This window comes from Vipera berus, assembly GCF_964194415.1.
Source record: "Vipera berus genome assembly, chromosome: 3".
Classification (NCBI taxonomy): Eukaryota; Metazoa; Chordata; class Lepidosauria; order Squamata; family Viperidae; genus Vipera; species Vipera berus.
Window position 1 is genome coordinate 75991987 of NC_138204.1, and position 17628 is coordinate 76009614.

General features: G+C 35.7%; 1 protein-coding gene across 5 annotated transcripts in view; it reads left to right on the forward strand.

Moving 5' to 3' along the window:
- The window catches only part of NEXN (nexilin F-actin binding protein), a 33768-nt gene that overhangs the window by 10385 nt on the left and 5755 nt on the right, over positions 1–17628 (forward strand). For 3 of the 5 annotated variants that reach the window (XM_081325100.1, XM_081325101.1, XM_081325102.1), the window contains exons 2-11: positions 3417–3501; positions 4808–4999; positions 5147–5225; positions 5726–5874; positions 10495–10539; positions 13866–14063; positions 14557–14736; positions 15197–15385; positions 16289–16486; positions 16954–17175. In XM_081325100.1, the coding sequence (XP_081181226.1) occupies positions 3475–3501; positions 4808–4999; positions 5147–5225; positions 5726–5874; positions 10495–10539; positions 13866–14063; positions 14557–14736; positions 15197–15385; positions 16289–16486; positions 16954–17175 (1479 nt within the window). In that variant the 5' untranslated portion in view covers positions 3417–3474. The remainder of the gene's footprint in view (positions 1–3416; positions 3502–4807; positions 5000–5146; positions 5226–5725; positions 5875–10494; positions 10540–13865; positions 14064–14556; positions 14737–15196; positions 15386–16288; positions 16487–16953; positions 17176–17628) is intronic. The other 2 variants (XM_081325103.1, XM_081325104.1) reach the window with 2 other exon arrangements.

A 17628-nucleotide genomic window follows, 5' to 3' on the forward strand; every position in this document is an offset into this window, starting at 1 on the left:
ACTTGCTCTCTCTCCCCTGTCCAGTTTTGCATCGCTGGGGGGCCCTGAAAAGGGCCGAAAGTTGCCCCGAAGAGGCGACCAACAAGGAGGGGCGTTCGCTGGATCGCAGGAGAGCCACAACTCTCCCGTTAGACCTGGCGATCCCTCCAAACAGGCAGACGAAAGGACCGGCCATTATGGCTCGTCCCTAGGCTGTGAACAGCCAAAGTCACATTTTCCACCAGGCAACTCTTAAAGCAGCGCGGAAGAGATTGGGTGAGGTCTACCTCTTTTACACCCTAATTACTTTCTGTACCTCCTTAAGCTGGTAGGCATTTTCTCCCGTGCAGCGAGGGAAGGGGAACTTTTGCCCTCCCTCCAGAAAGAGCGGTGACTAAATACACAGGGATGTTTTAAATGTTGAAAAAGTAACTGAATCCCAATTGGAACTTTATTTCTCAAATCATGTGGATTGAAAGATTTTTTTATTTTCTATTTTTCTTTGTCTACTTCTGTTGGAAATCTGGAATCTTTCTTATGAAAAGAAAAAAGAAAAACTGGAAAGATTAAGACAACTTTGGGACTCAAAGGGAAACTTTAAAAGGGGCCTGGCTGACTGCCCAGGGAAAAGATAAGATACATAACCTTGAGAACTTTAAAACAACAGCTGTGAAAGGCTTTGTGTTCCCTACCTAGAAAAAAAATCTCTCTTTTGGATTTTCTAAGTGTAAAGCCTTTAACTTAAAATACTAATATAATATAAGAAGACCAGGAACAAAATTTATTTATGGATGAAGATCAACAAACTCTCGCTATGTTAAAAACACTAATCCAAATTCTTACCACAACCAATGAAATACTAAGAGGCTATGGGAAGGAACAAGAAGATAGCCCAGATATGAAAGCCCAAACTTTGACCACAACTAAAGAATCATCTATACAAAATACAATAGAAAAAAGGAAACATTCAAGTACAATGACAGAAGAATCTACTATTAAGCAAATATTGATATTTGAAAATTTATTTATTTATTTATTTTTAAATTTATATACCGCCCTATTCCCGTAGGACTCAGGGCGGTTTACAGGGAAAATTAAAAGTTAAAATACATCATATACAATTAAAAACGATTAAAACTAAGATTAAATTAATCCCTGAACTTAAAATCCAGAAAAGACATTGACAACTTGGAAAAAGGAAAAGGTTTCTTATACAATTCAGAAGGAACTAGAGGATCTAGAAAAAGAACTGTTGGATGAAACAATTCAGAACAACTACGTCGATATGGAAGAATAAAGAGATGACCCACTAGACCTACAAGTCCTCTCAAAAAAATGGCGATCGGATGATTTTGCCAATATCAATTAATATACATGATATTACAAGGTGATTGTTCGATGACCCAAAAACAAGGACATGGAAGATGATTTGGCAAAGGAAAAAAGCCAGAATAAGACTCAGGAAGAATGGAGTTTCGACCATCTTATTGAAATCTGAAACAGAATGTACTTAAATAGATAAGATGTGTATGTTGGACACAAGACATTGTTATGAACTGAGAGAAAGAAAAAATTTGGGTCATTAAAATTTAGTGGTATAAATATTAATAGCTAATTTGAATATTGATTTGTGCATAAAGGTCATGTAAAGGTGAAAAATGTAGACAAGCTAAAAACCTATTGTTGAAAGTAATAAATAGGTCTATATGGAATGTTAAAAACGAAAATTATCAGTTTAAGCAAGAGATAGCAGATACAAAGAGGAAGAGAGGAAGTATTAAATATTGAAATAAACAGAAATTTTGATTACTACTTAAAAAAAACAACTGAATATTAGCAAAAAGGAAGGATATCATATTGTATCCTTAATTTGTTGACACAGAGGGTGAGAAGTTAAGTAGACGGGATGTAAATTTTCAATATTAGATTTTGTGAGGAATGGTGATAGATGAATTCGGAGTATATTAAAAATCATGGGAATGATAAATATCAAACGTTAAATATGTTAGTGGAAATTAAAATTGAAAAATCTATTAGGTCATTGATTGTCTAAAAGATTGTATGTTAAAACAATTAGAATATGTCTAAATTAAAAACTATTGGATATATGTAAGAAAGTTATTTTCTATTTTATTGATAGGATGAAACTTGCCTTTAAATCTACAAATAGACAGTATATGTGAAGGGAAAAAGAGAGGAAATGTTTATGGTAGCAATTTGAAATCTGTATTAATGATAGTAGTAATTCGAGTTACTACTACCCAGCCACCACTGGACTGGTATATGCCTTCAGCTTACAACTGTTCACGATGTGATCTACAGTTTGATATGGGATCCCGCAGTCACACTGACGGGAGGATACTATGTCCCATTTTACTGTGAGTACCAGCAGACGTTGTATGAGGTGCAAATCCTATTCAGGATTTGCCATTGCCGGCATGATAGTTCAAAGGCTGTCACTTTTCTTGTGAGGTCATTTATATATCTTCCTATGTCTGGTGTTCCGTGACCCATTTGGCTTTCCATTGGGAATCGACGTTAAAGTTGTTGGGCAGATGTTGTGCAAGTGCCAGTGAGGGCTTCCTGGATTTTAGTTTTCTGGCCGAAGGTAGGAGTTGTTTGCAATCTCACTAGTGCATGTTGCCTTTGTAAAGTTGGTGGTGCTATATGGCTCAGAACAGGAAGCCAGCAAGTTGGAGTGGTTCTGATACAACCGCTTATAATCCTCATGGTGTCACTGAGTCTGTGAACTCAGCTAAATGTGTTTTAGTCATCATAACATGGTCATGTGTATACACTGAGTCTGTAGGTTGAGAGTCACCTGACATACACTGAATTGGTAAAAAAGAAAATGATTAAAGGTAGATCCTGCTTTAGGACTTTCATAGCTGAACTGCTAGAATCTGGATGATCACTTGGTGGCAGCAAAGAAAATTTGCATATATCCAGTAGGGCAAGCTTTGGTCCCATTGATCAAGCAGTATTATCTAGAGGGACCCAGGACCCTGCCTTCTGGAATGAGAATCCCTCTAGAGATGATTTCCCACAAGGTGTTCAGGAAGCTGTCAAAGACCTGGTTACAGTATTCTCCCAGGCTTTTGGGCAGGGTGATGGTTGATCTACTAGACAGGTTGGTTTGGTTTACTGTATATGTTGATCCTTAGGCTGCTTACAATCTGTCTCTTGTCTTTTTCATTTTTTAAATCGTAAGCCACACAGAGTTGTTGGATGTTGGGTAGTCTACACATTGTGTAGATAACTAATAAAGTAAGTTTTTGCAGCCCATATATGGAAGTCTTACCTGCTCAACTCAAGCAAATGTTGTATTTATTATATCTATGGGAAAATGCATTCTAGCTAGACTTCTGATAATTCCATTCTTCAAATTATTAGAAGACTTCTAAAAAGCAAATATATATTGTTTATGTGTTGTATAGGTAAAACGGAAGACAGACATTTTTGCAAACGCTTCTTACTGGATTACAGAAAGGAATCATGACTGACATCGCACAGAAGACAGAAGTACGTATAAAATCCAAAAGGAAAGTACTTATAAGGAATTTTTCTGTTTCTCTATAATCTCAAAATAGTGTAAGGAAACTTAAATTACAATTCACTCAGCCATACTGGGAGATAATGACATAAGTATGGCAGATTTTTAAAAATTAAAATGATTTAACTAGTAGGCTTTTTTTAAATGAATATCTTAATAGAATAAATAAATTTGTCCACAAAATATTAATTAAATCTAATTTTAGTTCAGTTCTTTATTGTATTAGTGTTAACAAGCCTGAATGCTATGTTCAAAGGCATTTTGTTGATTTAGAGAAAATATACAAGCAAAGATGCTGGAGTTGTGAAATATGTTGCAAAATATGAAACTGAAGGCTAGTTGGTAAATGCAGGGAGAGTATATGATGGACATGTATAAGATTAGGTGGATAATAATAAACAGCTCATTACTGAGTTGAAGATAAATAAGAGTACCTTGCCTGGGTTTAATGTATTTATAGATAAACGTACAAGAAATGCTTGTCATAACTTTACAAGTGTGTTGACTGGGGCCATGAATTTATGTATACCACTGGATGAAGTCAACCTTTTGTTGTTGGCTGTGAATCTGAATGATTTGCAGTGAATATTAGACTATGTGAGTCAACAAAGAGAACTGATCTAATAATCATTGAAGACTAAGACATTGGATTTGATAAGGAAAATTGAGTGAATAATTGCAAGTTATACATAAATAGTAAAAACTAGGGCATGTTGATAAATTAATGGACCTTGTCAGAATGTTTGGAAAATTGATGAAAATGTAGAAATGCCAGTAAAAGGTTACTGGGTAGTATGTGATCTGTTTGAGGAATGAATGTTTGGTGAAAGTTGGGTGGGATCCTCTAAAAGGAGTGAGAAGTTTAAAACATCAAAATATGTGAAGCAATGTATGGAAATGGCGGAAGCAAGCATGGTTTTTTAGAAACTATATAGAAATGTAACAATGTTGATAAAACTAGTTTAGGCAAATTTATACTTTTTTTTTTTGGTCTGACATCTTTAATTTCTTTGCCCACTATTTCTGCTTGTCTTTCATTTACATAATATTGTTTTCATAAAAAATGGAAGTGCTAGATACAGCATGCATCTACGTATCTAACACAATATATATATATATATATATATATATATATATATATATATATATATATATATATATATATATATATATATATATATATATATATATATATATATATTATCTTCATTTATATATCTTCATTTGCTTCTATCACCCTTTCCTGATCTTTGCCTTTTCTACATCTTCACCAAGATTCTGCTTTCTTCATCTAAACCTGTGCAAAAGTCCTATGTGCCCAAACTTCGAAAAGGTGATATAAAGGATAAATTTGAAGCCATGCAGAAAACAAGGGAAGAAAAAAATCAGAGACGAACAACAGAAGAAAAACAAAGAAGAAGAGAACAATATATTAGAGAGAAAGAATGGAACAGGCGAAAGCAGGAGGTCATTCTCTTTGCAATTATTATTTGTTTCTGTTGCTTTGATTTCAGTTATACTACACTGCTGGTATAGAAAATATACTGGAATCTTATGTAAAAACATACCAGTTTTTCAAGCTGTCTGCATTAATATCTTTGATCTCTTATTTAGATGAAAGAATTTCTTGCTTCTGATGATGAAGAAGAAAACTCTTCTAAAGTGGAGAAAGCCTACGTTCCAAAACTGATAGGTAAGACAATTTATAAAGGTTTTGACTTCCATTATCAATGCTTTAGTATCATGCTGTATATTGTCTAAAACATTCCACTTCTGAACTATCTACTACTTCATAGCTCCTAAGTGCTTTTCAATAATAAAATTAGTTAAGGTAGCCTGAACATACCTATTTTGCAAACCCTTGGTGGATTTTTTTTTTACTCCAAGCCATATTCATAATAACCTGATCTTAGTTGTGAGATTTGAGCTGCAGAGCTTGGATAACTACTTCATGGCAGCAAAAATGTACATAAGATGCTCCTAGGTATTATGGATTCATATGTAACTTTTACTGTTGGCGTTGTAATTTCTTCTTTAAAATCTGGATTATTGTTTTATTGCTTCAGACACCTCTTTTTGAGTAGCTCAGAAAATTAGAAAATATTAATATTATATATTTCCTGTATAAATTTCTTCCAAAAATAGAGCCAGCGGTGTATTAGAAGCATTTGTTTTTGTTTTATATGCTCATAGGAACTGTCAAGGGAAAGTTTGCAGAAATGGAAAAGCAGAGGCAAGAAGAAGAAAAGAAAAGGATGGAAGAGGAGAGGCAACGAAGAGCTGAACAAGATATGATAGAGAAAAGAAAAATTCAGAGGGAACTGGCCAGAAAAGCTCATGAGGTATGATTATTGAGCTTGGTAAAATATGCTTCATATGTAAAAATAGCCATGCAAATTTGAATGACAGTAGTATTCAATTGTATGGTAGTTTCAAAGGGAAAGCCTTCATGTTGTGCATGAAAAAAATATCAGTGTTGCACTGTATCTGTGTGTACATATTTTCAACATGTGGTCTCTTTTCCTGTCTATGTCTCGGACTCCAGAAAGCAAATGCTAAGAGAATAATTTTTAATATTTTAAGTTGTTGGCAGTTTATTTTTATTGATCTGATGTTCCTGCAGTTTTTCCAGTTAGATAGATGTGCTTTCTTTTTGCTAATAAAATAGCTGATTACCAGGAGGGGCTTAACTTCCATGGAAATTCTTCCAGTGAGAAAGGAGTGGAATTACCCTGTTTAACTGCAAGTCCGGGTACTGTATCTATGATCTGTTTAATATTTCTTCAGACAGCATAGGCTCTTCCATAAATTCTTCTAGAGCAGACATGTCAAACACAAGGCCTGGGGGCTGGATCCGGCCCGCGAAGTGGTTTCATGTGGCCCGCGAAGCCATCCTGGAAACAGTGAGGGAACGGCCCCCACTGCCTTGGCCCTGGCCCAGAGACCCTCCTTCTGCCAGAGACCCTCAGATCTGTCCCACTCCTGCCCGGGCCCCCATAGGCACCCTTGATGCGAACGATGTAGACCTGGCCACGCCCACCCAGTAGGCCATACGCACTCTAGCCACACCCACCGAGTAGGCCACGCCCACCCTGGCCATACCCACCCGGCCCCCTGAGGGCAACCGCAGTGCTGCTGCAGCCCTCAGTGAAATTGAGTTTGACACCCCTGTTCTAGCAGGATAGCCCTATTGGTTATTCATTCAGAAGTAGATTTTTTCTGAAGCCAAAAAGTAGTTAATCAAGCTTGAACTTGAATCACTAACCACCTGTAGTTTCAGTATGTCTTCTGAGTGAAGATGGAAGAGTTGATTCTTTTGGCTTTTTCAGGGGCATCAGATTTTGATAGTATTTGTGAATTCAGCTTATTTGAACTATGGTATTGCATGATACATTGTGCCTAATGTTAAACTGGTAAAAAATTTTTTTAAAGAACTTTGTCCTGGGATCAGGCTTCTAATGCTATTATCTTCTCAATAGAATGCCAATTGTGATAGATTAGTAGAAACATAAATCTGATAATTGATTGTTACCAACTATATATCTTTTAACACAAGATATGGCACTTCATATTATTAGAGACAGAAAATGTCAATATTACTAAAAGCAAAATATCTAAAATTTAATGTTGGGAAACCAAAACAAGATTTCCTTGCATTGAAAATTACCAGCGGGATACATAGCTTGGGTTTACATATTACCCTAAAGCATAATGTGGTTTGAAATTTGTATCACTGAATTATGCTGATTTTACTGATAATGGCTTACTCAATAAACCATCGTTAAAAATATGTGAATGTAGACATTGGGAAAAATGAGGTAAGATGTTTGATTTGCTTTGAACAAAAAATAACTGCACTTTTTATTGGCATACAGATATTAAGAAGCAAAACATAATACTATAAATGAAACTTGTGTTCGGAGTATCTGTGCAAATTATTACTATTTTAAATTTTTAAAAGTAACAACTTTCAATTTAAAGATTGTCTTGACACTGAGTTTTGTACTAAAATTCCTTTTTAAAAAAATATGGGATAAATTATACCAAAATGATTATAGTTGTAAACTAATTGTAACTAAACTGTTGTAAACTAATGTTTATGCTGAGAATTATTGTGTCTGGGCCCATATATAATGACTAGACATCAAATAGCACTAGATATTTTAGTATCCTTTATCAGGATAAAAACTCTGTCATATTGGTTCAGTAAGTTATTTTTAGATTATCTTTATAATATGTGCATTGAATTTTTCTACCAAACAATTTGTCTAGCTGTATAATTGTATAATTAAATGCTATTAAGAAGTCGTAGGAATGCTCCAACTATATCTAGCTTTAGCAAGTAACCCTTCATATCTCTATTATTAGCACTGCTAAGGATTCATGTATACATAAAACGGGGAGGACGGTGCATTAAACTTAAATCATTTGGAATGTTCATTTCATGATAAATAGTGTAAAAAAGTTTCTGCCCTTGGAATGTGCTTGTTTTATAATATATTTTGCGTTCATTGTTATAGAGTAGACCAAAAGTAAATTTAATAGTTTTTAATTTCACTATTGTAGACATAAAGATGCTGTACACATAAAGATGCTAACCATAATAATAATTCAGTAGTAATTTTATGAGACTAGCACATAAGGTAAAGGTAAAGGTTCCCCCGCACATGCGTGCTAGTCGTTTCCGACTCTAGGGGCCGGTGCTCATCTCCGTTTCAAAGCCAAAGAGCCAGCGCTTGTCCGAGGACGTCTCCGTGGTCATGTGGCCGGCATGACTAGATGTCAAAGGCGCACGGAACGCTGTTACCTTCCCACCGTAGTGGTCCCTATTTTTCTACTTGCATTTTTACGTGCTTTCGAACTGCTAGGTTGGCAGAAGCTGGGACGAGTAACAGGCGCTCGCTCTGCTATGCGGCACTTGGGATTCGACCTGCCAAACTGCCGACCTTCTGATCGACAAGCTCAGCGTCCTAACCCACTGAGCCACTGCGTCCCTGACTAGCACATATTTGTTGCTAATTAAAATCTAGGATAGTTCATTTGTATTGGAGAGAGATCATATGACATGGTTTTACATTAATTGATAAAATTAATGTGAACTAATGCTAAACCAATTAACAGAGAATAGATGATTATAAGATTACTAAAAGGTAATTCCAAAGTAATAATACAGATTAAAACTAAGAAGGTCTAGAAGATTATGTTACAAATAAAACTTGACCACGTTGCTTAAAAGTTTTTTTCCCTCCTTTGCCAAAGTCAGAGAAGTACAGTAATTCAAATTTGACAAAGTATATGTATCAACAGTCCACTGTCACACATCAGTTAAAATCAGACAAATCACTGTAGAATGATCATTCGCTTAGCCAGCCTTCATGTCAAACTCGTGATGTCACATGACATCGCACGACATATCGCGACTTTTTCCCCATTGCAGGCAATGGTGTGGGAGTGGTTTCAGACTGATGCATCTGGCCGGCAGTTTGACATGCCTACCCTAAAGCATAATACTTAATGTCTTAAGGAGGTTCTAAATGTAGGTGATATAGCCAAGAATGTCATCAAGGTTCATCTAAAATGCATAGCACAGTTGTTGCCAGTGAAATCACATGCTAGTTTCTTTAGAGCAGACATGTCAGACACAAGGCCCGGGGGCTGGATCCGGCCCGCGAAGTAGTTTCATGTGGCCCGCGACGCCATCCTGGAAACAGTGAGGGAACGGCCCCCACTGCCTTGGCCCTGGCCCAGAGACCCTCCTTCTGCCAGAGACCCTCAGATCTGTCCCACTCCTGCCCGGGCCCCCATAGGCACCCTTGATGCGAATAATGTAGAGCTGGCCACGCCCACCCAGTAGGCCACACCCACCCTGGCCATACCCACCCGGCCCCCTGAGGGCAACCGCAATGCTGATGCGGCCCTCGATGAAATTGAGTTTGACACCCCTGCTTTAGAGTAAGAATGCTATCTTCATTAGATTTAGATCTAACACAATAAAAAAAGATACTGAGCAGGTTACCATACATTAGAATGAAGAACAGATGAATATAAGAGAACAAGACCAACTTGTGTTACATGTGGCTCAGTTTAGATAATATACAATATCATTATTATTATTATTATTATTATTATTATTATTATTATTATTATTATTATTATATCTGTATTTTTGCTCACAACACCGCATTAAAATTATTTGCCACTGGAATCCAACAAAATGAAGAAAAGGTTTTTAGATATTAATTTCCAAAGGAAAATTGGCACAGAGAAAACATATTAATTGGGATATATATTGTAAATGTATGAATAAAATATATCCTTAACCATGCTTTCCTAGTCTACAAAGGATATTTAGATCATAGGGAGAGGAAGAAAAGGGATGCTATTCTTTGCAATAAAAATAACCTAGTTAAATTTATTATCGGGTTTATGCAGTTTGTGGTTTTCAAAGTTCAGCAGCTATTATGAAAATTCATCATGGCCACCATTCCCAAACTCTGTATTACACCATGCGGGGGCACTGCAGCAAACTCACAAGGCATCTTGGCATACTAAGAATCACTAGGAGCGCCATGGATCGAGAAAGTTTGGGAATCTCTGAACCAGAGACTTACCAATCTTTTTCTTTTTGCTACTTGCCTACGATTAAAAAAATGGGCCCATAGTCCAAAGTTGGAAGAGACTGCTCAGCTTCGTAGTTTACAAGCTATTCCGTTTTGTTTTATGGAAGTAGGGATGAAAATATTCTTGTTGCGTTTTCTCTGAAAGCATGAATTGTATACAAATTAATACGTAAATGAACATACATCAAACATATTTATTGAAAGCAGAAGTACATTATATTAGCACTTTTCAGTGTCACATTTTGAAAACTGCTTGTTCAGATTCAAGAATACTTTATGCTTTTTTTAAAGGTGAGGGGTAAAGAACAAAAGTAACTATTGTGTAAAATTCTTATTTAATAGATTGATGAACAGTTAAACAATTCGGGAACTGAATCGGCATCAGAGGTAATCAGACTTCTTTACAATGCAACATTCACTTATTTCTGAATCACGTTAGTTACCATAATAATGGCTATGTTCGAAAGCACTCTGTTTCAGATCAATTTTGGGAAAGGCACAAGATCACAACTGAGAACACAGTGTTAGCACAATTATTTCTGGCCTAATTTTGTCTTTTGTCTGTCTGAAAACCTTATATATTATACCTGTAATAATACTTGTATATTACACCTGTAATAGTACTTGTATATTATTTTTATTATTATTTTCTGATTGATGTTATCATCATTATATCTACTCTGATCAAATTTTGCAATGCAGTTTAGCTAAATGTGAGCAGCTTTTTGATATTGACATACAGATTGTGGGGTACAGAAATTTTATTCATGTACCTCTTATACTAAGCTACTTTTACTGTGCCTTATTGAAAAGTCACCTTTAGCTATGGTACATATTTAAGTAGGCTATAGTGGGCTCAAGTTCAAAATGTCTGATTCAATCAATTCACTAAGCTAAACTTAAGCAAATACAACTTTAGGCGATCTGTCACTCATTTATATATCCACCATTCACTAACTCGGCTCACGCCGAGTACTATAATGTGTTTTACTGGATTTGGATATAGCCATTTGTACGAAGCCAGCCCCCATGTTTCTAAATCATAGTTTGAGCTCTGGTGATGGAGTGGTTAGAATACAGAATTGCGGGCTAACTCTGCATTTCCATTGCCAGAAGTTTGATCCTGACCTGCTCAAGGTTGACTGAGCCTTCCATCCTTCCGGGGTTGGTAAAATGGGGACTCAAATTGTTGGTGGTAATATGCTGACTCTTTAAACTGCTTAGAGAGGGCTGTAAAGCACTATGAAGCAGTGTATACTGTAAGTTTAAGTGCTAGTGCTATTATGCCTCAGAATGATGTGTGATCCAGCCACACACTCATGAATCACTCTACCTTACAAACAGATCATTTATATAAGATGGATGAATGAACTGTTGCCAGTGAAAAGCAATACTAGATTTAATGCATGTGCTAATGTGATACTATTAGTCATATTATAAGGGATTAGTGTTATTCTTTGGGTAACACAATCTTGATTGTAGCTTTACTGGCATATACTGTACATGCACAGTATAATTCTCATCTTCCCTGTATTACAGAAAATTTACCAATTCAAATTATACAGCTGGTAGCCATCTCTTAATACCATGGGTTCGGTGTCACATTCACATGCTTAACTTAATTATAGTAGCGTAATTATGAAATAATGTAATTTAAAAGCAACATGCATACAGATTTTTAATTTTTTTCATAGCCAAATCATGAAAGTTCCTAATCTACAGAAGTTAATTCTGTACTTGTATAGTTGAGCACATATTCTAATTTCTTTAACTGAAATTTTTGATATTTACAAATTGAATTTCAATACTTCCTGAAATCCTTACATTATAACTTGCCTTTAACATAATATTTCAAAATGTAAGATCATCCAAGCAATTGCCTACTATTTTAATAATTAACATATAGATGATTCCAATCAATGCTTGGATGGGGAATTTTTGGAGGCTATTTTGAGCTATGTGGAATTTTAATCATGGAATATAAAATTAATGAAGCTGACACTGCATTTATCTTTAAATTTGAAATAATAAATATTAAATGTTTAATACCTGATTGTAAGTATTATAGTGTGACATAATTTGAAATATATTGTACATTGTATATTATTGTTCATTATTTATGTTTTGGGGTACCTAAACGTAATTGTGTGGAACTGTTTAAATATCCTAAAATGAAAATAATTAGATCTGCAATACTGTAAAGCAGAAATATTTATATAGTATTTAGGTTAAAAGAGTCTAATATTTTAAGATACCTTACCATCTTTCTGTATCAGATAATGGAACTTCCATATGCTTACAGTCAAGGTTCTCTACTGCAGGGGTCCCCAACCCCCAGTCCATGGACCAGTACCGGTCTGTGGCATGCCAGCAACCGGTATTCCCAAACAAGCAAAGCCCCAGCTCCGGTCCGTTTAAAAACCTCTCTCCATGGAACTGGTCCCTGGTGTCTAAAAAGTTGGGGACCTCTGCTCTACTGTATGTTGTAGCTGAATAGGGGATCCAACACAAGATATTTCCATGCCTTTTTTATTAGGCATCAGTATGTATTTATGAAACAACATATTATAGCTTTTTTTTCTTGGTTTACAGGGAACGGAAATTTTAGCAAGAACAGAGATGGCAAAAAGGAACGTTGAACTGATAGCAGTATTTTGCATAACAAGTCAAATAGGATTGTGGGATGAGTTTTTCTCTTCAGCAATAATATTGTAATAGGAATTTGATAGAGCTCTAGCAGTATATTGGTATAATATGCATTTATACATATCGTGATATAATTCTATATGCATTCCACATTAGTCAAAGTGATAGGAATAACCTTACTAGATATTATCCAATTAATATGGCAATTCTGTAGATTATTTTGTTTAAAAGCATATATTTACTTTAAAGCATGTTGATGGGCACTGGCTATTTTTTACATTGAAGTGCATATTTCATATTTTAGCTGTTTAGATGCTTGTAATAGTACAATTAAATCTGTATGTAAGATGGCTCGGTCAAGTAATTTCTATGCTAAATTATATATTCATTTTTTTCAGATTCTTTTTAATGAGCTCAATGTTGAAAAAAGAGCATAGGAGCTAGTATTTCATTTTAAATGAAATTTTCTTGCATACAACATAATCTTTAAGGACTGAAGTAATTATGATTCCTATTTTCCAAATAAGCAAGGCATATTATATAGTATTTTAAATATTTAGTAAACACTAGTTGTGATGTAGTATTGTTAACAGATTAATCTAGTTAACTTACTGGGTATCTTTTAGTCAATTATTCTGCTTTTCAGCCCTTCATAAAAGTTCATGACTGAACTTTCATAGATCATGTGTGTTCTACAAAACAGAAGAGATTGATTTTTGTTGATATTCCCTTCTGCATAGGACTGTAATTCTATTTTTGAAGCAGTTTTCTAGGGAGACAAAGAGATATAGTAAGGAAGTGGAAATTCTGTTAAACTGATATCCTTTCTGCAAAGGAAAAGAACTCTTTGAGTCAAATCACGCATGGTGCAAACTTCTGCAAGGGAAGTGTGGCTTCCTTTGATGACTGGCTATCCAAAGATCATCGGTTACTGGAATTTCTATGCAGCCATAGATTTTGTCCACTCATTCTTTAAAAATCGAACATTGTGTGGAAAGCAAATTATTCAGAGGCATTGGCAACTAACCTATTCAAATGTTCGTGGCCATCTTTGTTTTTAACAACAGGAAGGTGATGAGTCACTGCTAGTGACCGTAGTTCCTGTAAAACCTAGCAAAACACCTGGAAGGATGAAAATAAGTTTTGAGGACCGAGAAAGAGAAAGAGAAGAACAAGAAAGAAGAAAGCTTGAAGAAGAAAAGCGACTGAGATATGAGCAGGAAAAGGAAGCTCTAAAAGAAGTCAAATATTTTTCACCGGATGCGGTAAGCCAGACATGTCAAACACAAGGCCCGGGGGCCAGATCTGGCCCGTGAAGTGGTTTCATGAGGCCCGCAAAGCCATCCTGGAAACAGTGAGGGAACAGCCCCCACTGCCTTGGCCCTGGCCCAGAGACCCTCAGATCTGTCCCACTCCTGCTCGGGCCCCCATAGGCAACCTTGATGCGAACAATGTAGACCTGGCTGTGCCCACCCAGTAGGCCACGCCCACCCAGGCCACACCCACCCAGCCCCCTGAGGGCAACCGCAATGCTGATGCGGCCCTCAATGAAATTGAGTTTGACACCCCTGCGGTAAGCTTACTTGGCGTGTAAAACTGTTGCATGATCTCAAAAGCATATTTATTTAGAAACAGCCACCCTCTTTGAATGAAGGGAAAGTTTCTTCCCGGGAAGTTAAGAGCATAACTATGGAGAAAGTTGTTTTAGACCACCTGTCTCAAAAGGGTGCAAATCTGAGAACTGAACCTTCTGTATAGGATGAAGAGGAAAGCTTTGATAATGAAAGCGAAGAATCTCCCTCTCCTGGTAAAGTTAAATTAACATTTGAGGAATTGGAAAGACAAAGACAAGAGAAAGAGAAAAAGCAAGCAGAAGAGGAGGCAAGGCTACGTTTGGAAGAGGAAAAACGTGCCTATGAGGAAGCAAGGCAACAAATGGTAAGCATGTTTGTTCAAACATATAAAAGCCAGGAGGTTTTTGTAACATAGGATATGGCAGGATGATTTTATTAGCATATAATGGAGGATTTATCCCATTTAAGGAAAGTTCAGAGATTTACAAGGTCTTGAACTTCCTAATTTCCCATTCCTCCTCCTCCTCCTCCTCCTCCTCCTCCGGGAGCCAAAATGTTTTTGGAGTTTTTTCTTTGTTCCCAGTGGCTGGAGAATCTCTTAAATAGAATCTTTACAGAGGATAGTCCTATTCTCCTGAGCAGATCTTCCTAAATATTCTGGGATCTATATCTTTGGGTGGAATTCCTTTGCTGAATCAAAGTTTCCATAAGCAAAAGGCATTTGGGCTGCTATTCTTTTGACAAATTTAAATTTCTTTAACAAATTAATTTCAAATTTGAACATTGTTTCGAAAGCTTCTTAAAAATATGTTCTTTCCCCAAAGAGAAATGAAGAAAATGAAGATCAAGAAGCTGAAAATTCTGTCAAGGAGTTCCGTCCTGGAAAACTGAGATTGACATTTGAGGAAATAGAAAGACAAAGGCAAGAGGAGGAAAAAAGAAAAGCAGAGGAAGAGGCCCGGAGGCGTATAGAAGAGGAGAAAAAAGCATTTGCTGAGGCGAGAAAAAGTATGGTAGGTATCCCTTTAATTATTCCAGCTAGCTTTAGCTGTTCATTTTTGCTAGATTCATTTATCAGCCAGTAGTGGGTTAACACAAACTTGTAAGACTGGAAAAAAAAATATACCCCTTCCCCAAACAAATCCCAAACGTAAGCCAAAAGAGCTAGAACTACACTTATTTCTCTGTGAATCAAGGATCCTATGGCGTTTTCCCTGGGAAGAGAGTTAAATAGTTTTCATTGGTGTCTCTTTCACATATGTCCCTCTCCACACACAATGTTTTCTTGTGCTGTTTGCAACATTCTCAAATCTTTTAGGGCAATCCGTAAGTCATAATGACTAGTATTAATTGATAGCTAGTTTTTAATCTGCTGAAACATCAAGACTGGCCAGACTTAGAAACAAAACAAGAAATCAGTTTAATTGAAATGCTCACATACTATAGATTTGCCTATTAAGTTATTTCTAGGTCATCATTTGAGTTAAAAAGATTCTCAAAGTCATATATAGGGTGTTTTTTTTTAAAAAAATCATAATATAGTCAAATAAACAGGATAAAGTTAATTTAAAAAACCAGAAAAGAAAGCAAGTTATAATTTCAAAAATTAGTGCCAAGTTTTAAATCTCAGTTCAGACTGAGGAAAAAAATATGCTGATTTGTTTACTAGTTTGAATGAAGTTGGTCATGTAAACTTCCTTTTCAGTGGTATTTATTTATTTATTTATTAAATTTATTTACTGCCCATCTTGTATCCAATGACTCTTGGTGGCTTATTTCAGATTATGATAATCCAAACTCTCAAAATTTGACCAAAGCATTAATAAAGATAAAGGTCCATATAATTATCAATATGTAACCTATAATTTAATATTGATACTGAACTTATTGTTAATGAGCCAGATTATTTTTAACAGGGGCCAGATGATGAACTTTCACTAATGTCAAAAACTGCATCTCAAGAATCTCTGACACCTGGTAAACTGGAAATTAATTTTGAGGAATTACTGAGACAAAAAATGGAAGAAGAAAAAAGACGCACCGAAGAAGAACGCCGACAAAAACTGGAACAGGAGAAGCAAGAATATGAACTGCTCAGACAAGAAATGGGACAGGTCTGTATTTGAGGTTGTGAAATATTTTATCTTGTTGATAGCAGACTTGGCTAACAATTTTTAAATTTATAAAATACGTAACTTCTGTGATTAACTGTTTTAATTTTGGAATCCTTTGATGTTCTCTGAGCTTGGTTGTTTGCTTGTACACACTTCATTACTTGATTAGGTAACATCAGTGCTATTGAGTGGGGTTTGCTCCTTTGCCAGTGTGAATGGGGGTGTGGTTTTCTCCTTCATAGTTCCTTGATTAGGGGGTTTTCTGCTTGTTTGTCTGGTGTTAATCCCTGCTTATCTGGATATATAGGCCTCTGGAGATGTTTTCTGGTGTTATTTCTTTTTTTAGCTTTTTTATTGTTTCTTTTGTGTTAAAATGTGTTTTATCTCTATATGTCTATTATTTTTAATTGGATTTTGTTTGTGTATTCTTTGTTCAACTGATAATTTCAAACATTTTATTCTAATAGGAGGAGGAGGAATGTGAAACCTTTGAGCTAAGCAGGGAATATGAGGAACTGATAAAGTTAAAGAGAAGTGGTTCAATTCAACCAAAGAACCTAAAGAAAAAATTTGAAAAAATTGGAAAGTTATCTGAGGAAGAAACAAACAAAAAAATTGAAGAAGAAAGAGCAAGGAGGAGAGCTATAGATCAAGAAATAAAAGAAAGAGAAGCAGAGAAATTTCAAGAGGTATGCTATTTTTTTTAAGTATATAGAGAAATAATTTGTGGCCACCATTTAAATAGTTGTGACAGTCTGGGTACTGGAGGCTTTCCAATATAATCTTTTACAGTTTGGTCATTATCATGTGTCAGTTTAGGAGAAAACAGAAAAGTCAACAAAAGCTGTTGAATTCTGAAGGAATGTTTGACTAGATAATGCATCATATGGTTTCCATATTTATATAACAGAATCAATGAAACAAACCAATATGAGCATTCAAAGGAAAATTATAGCAAAATGTTATCAAGGAAACAGGATTCTGGATCTTCATGACAATCTCTGATAATCTTATACATCTGATTTGTTTATTTATACCCCTCCTTTATTGTTTTTATAAAAAAACTCGTCAATGAATACACCCTCTCAGATTTTCCCCACAACCCTGTGAAATGGGTTGGAGTGACGAAGAGTGACACAAAG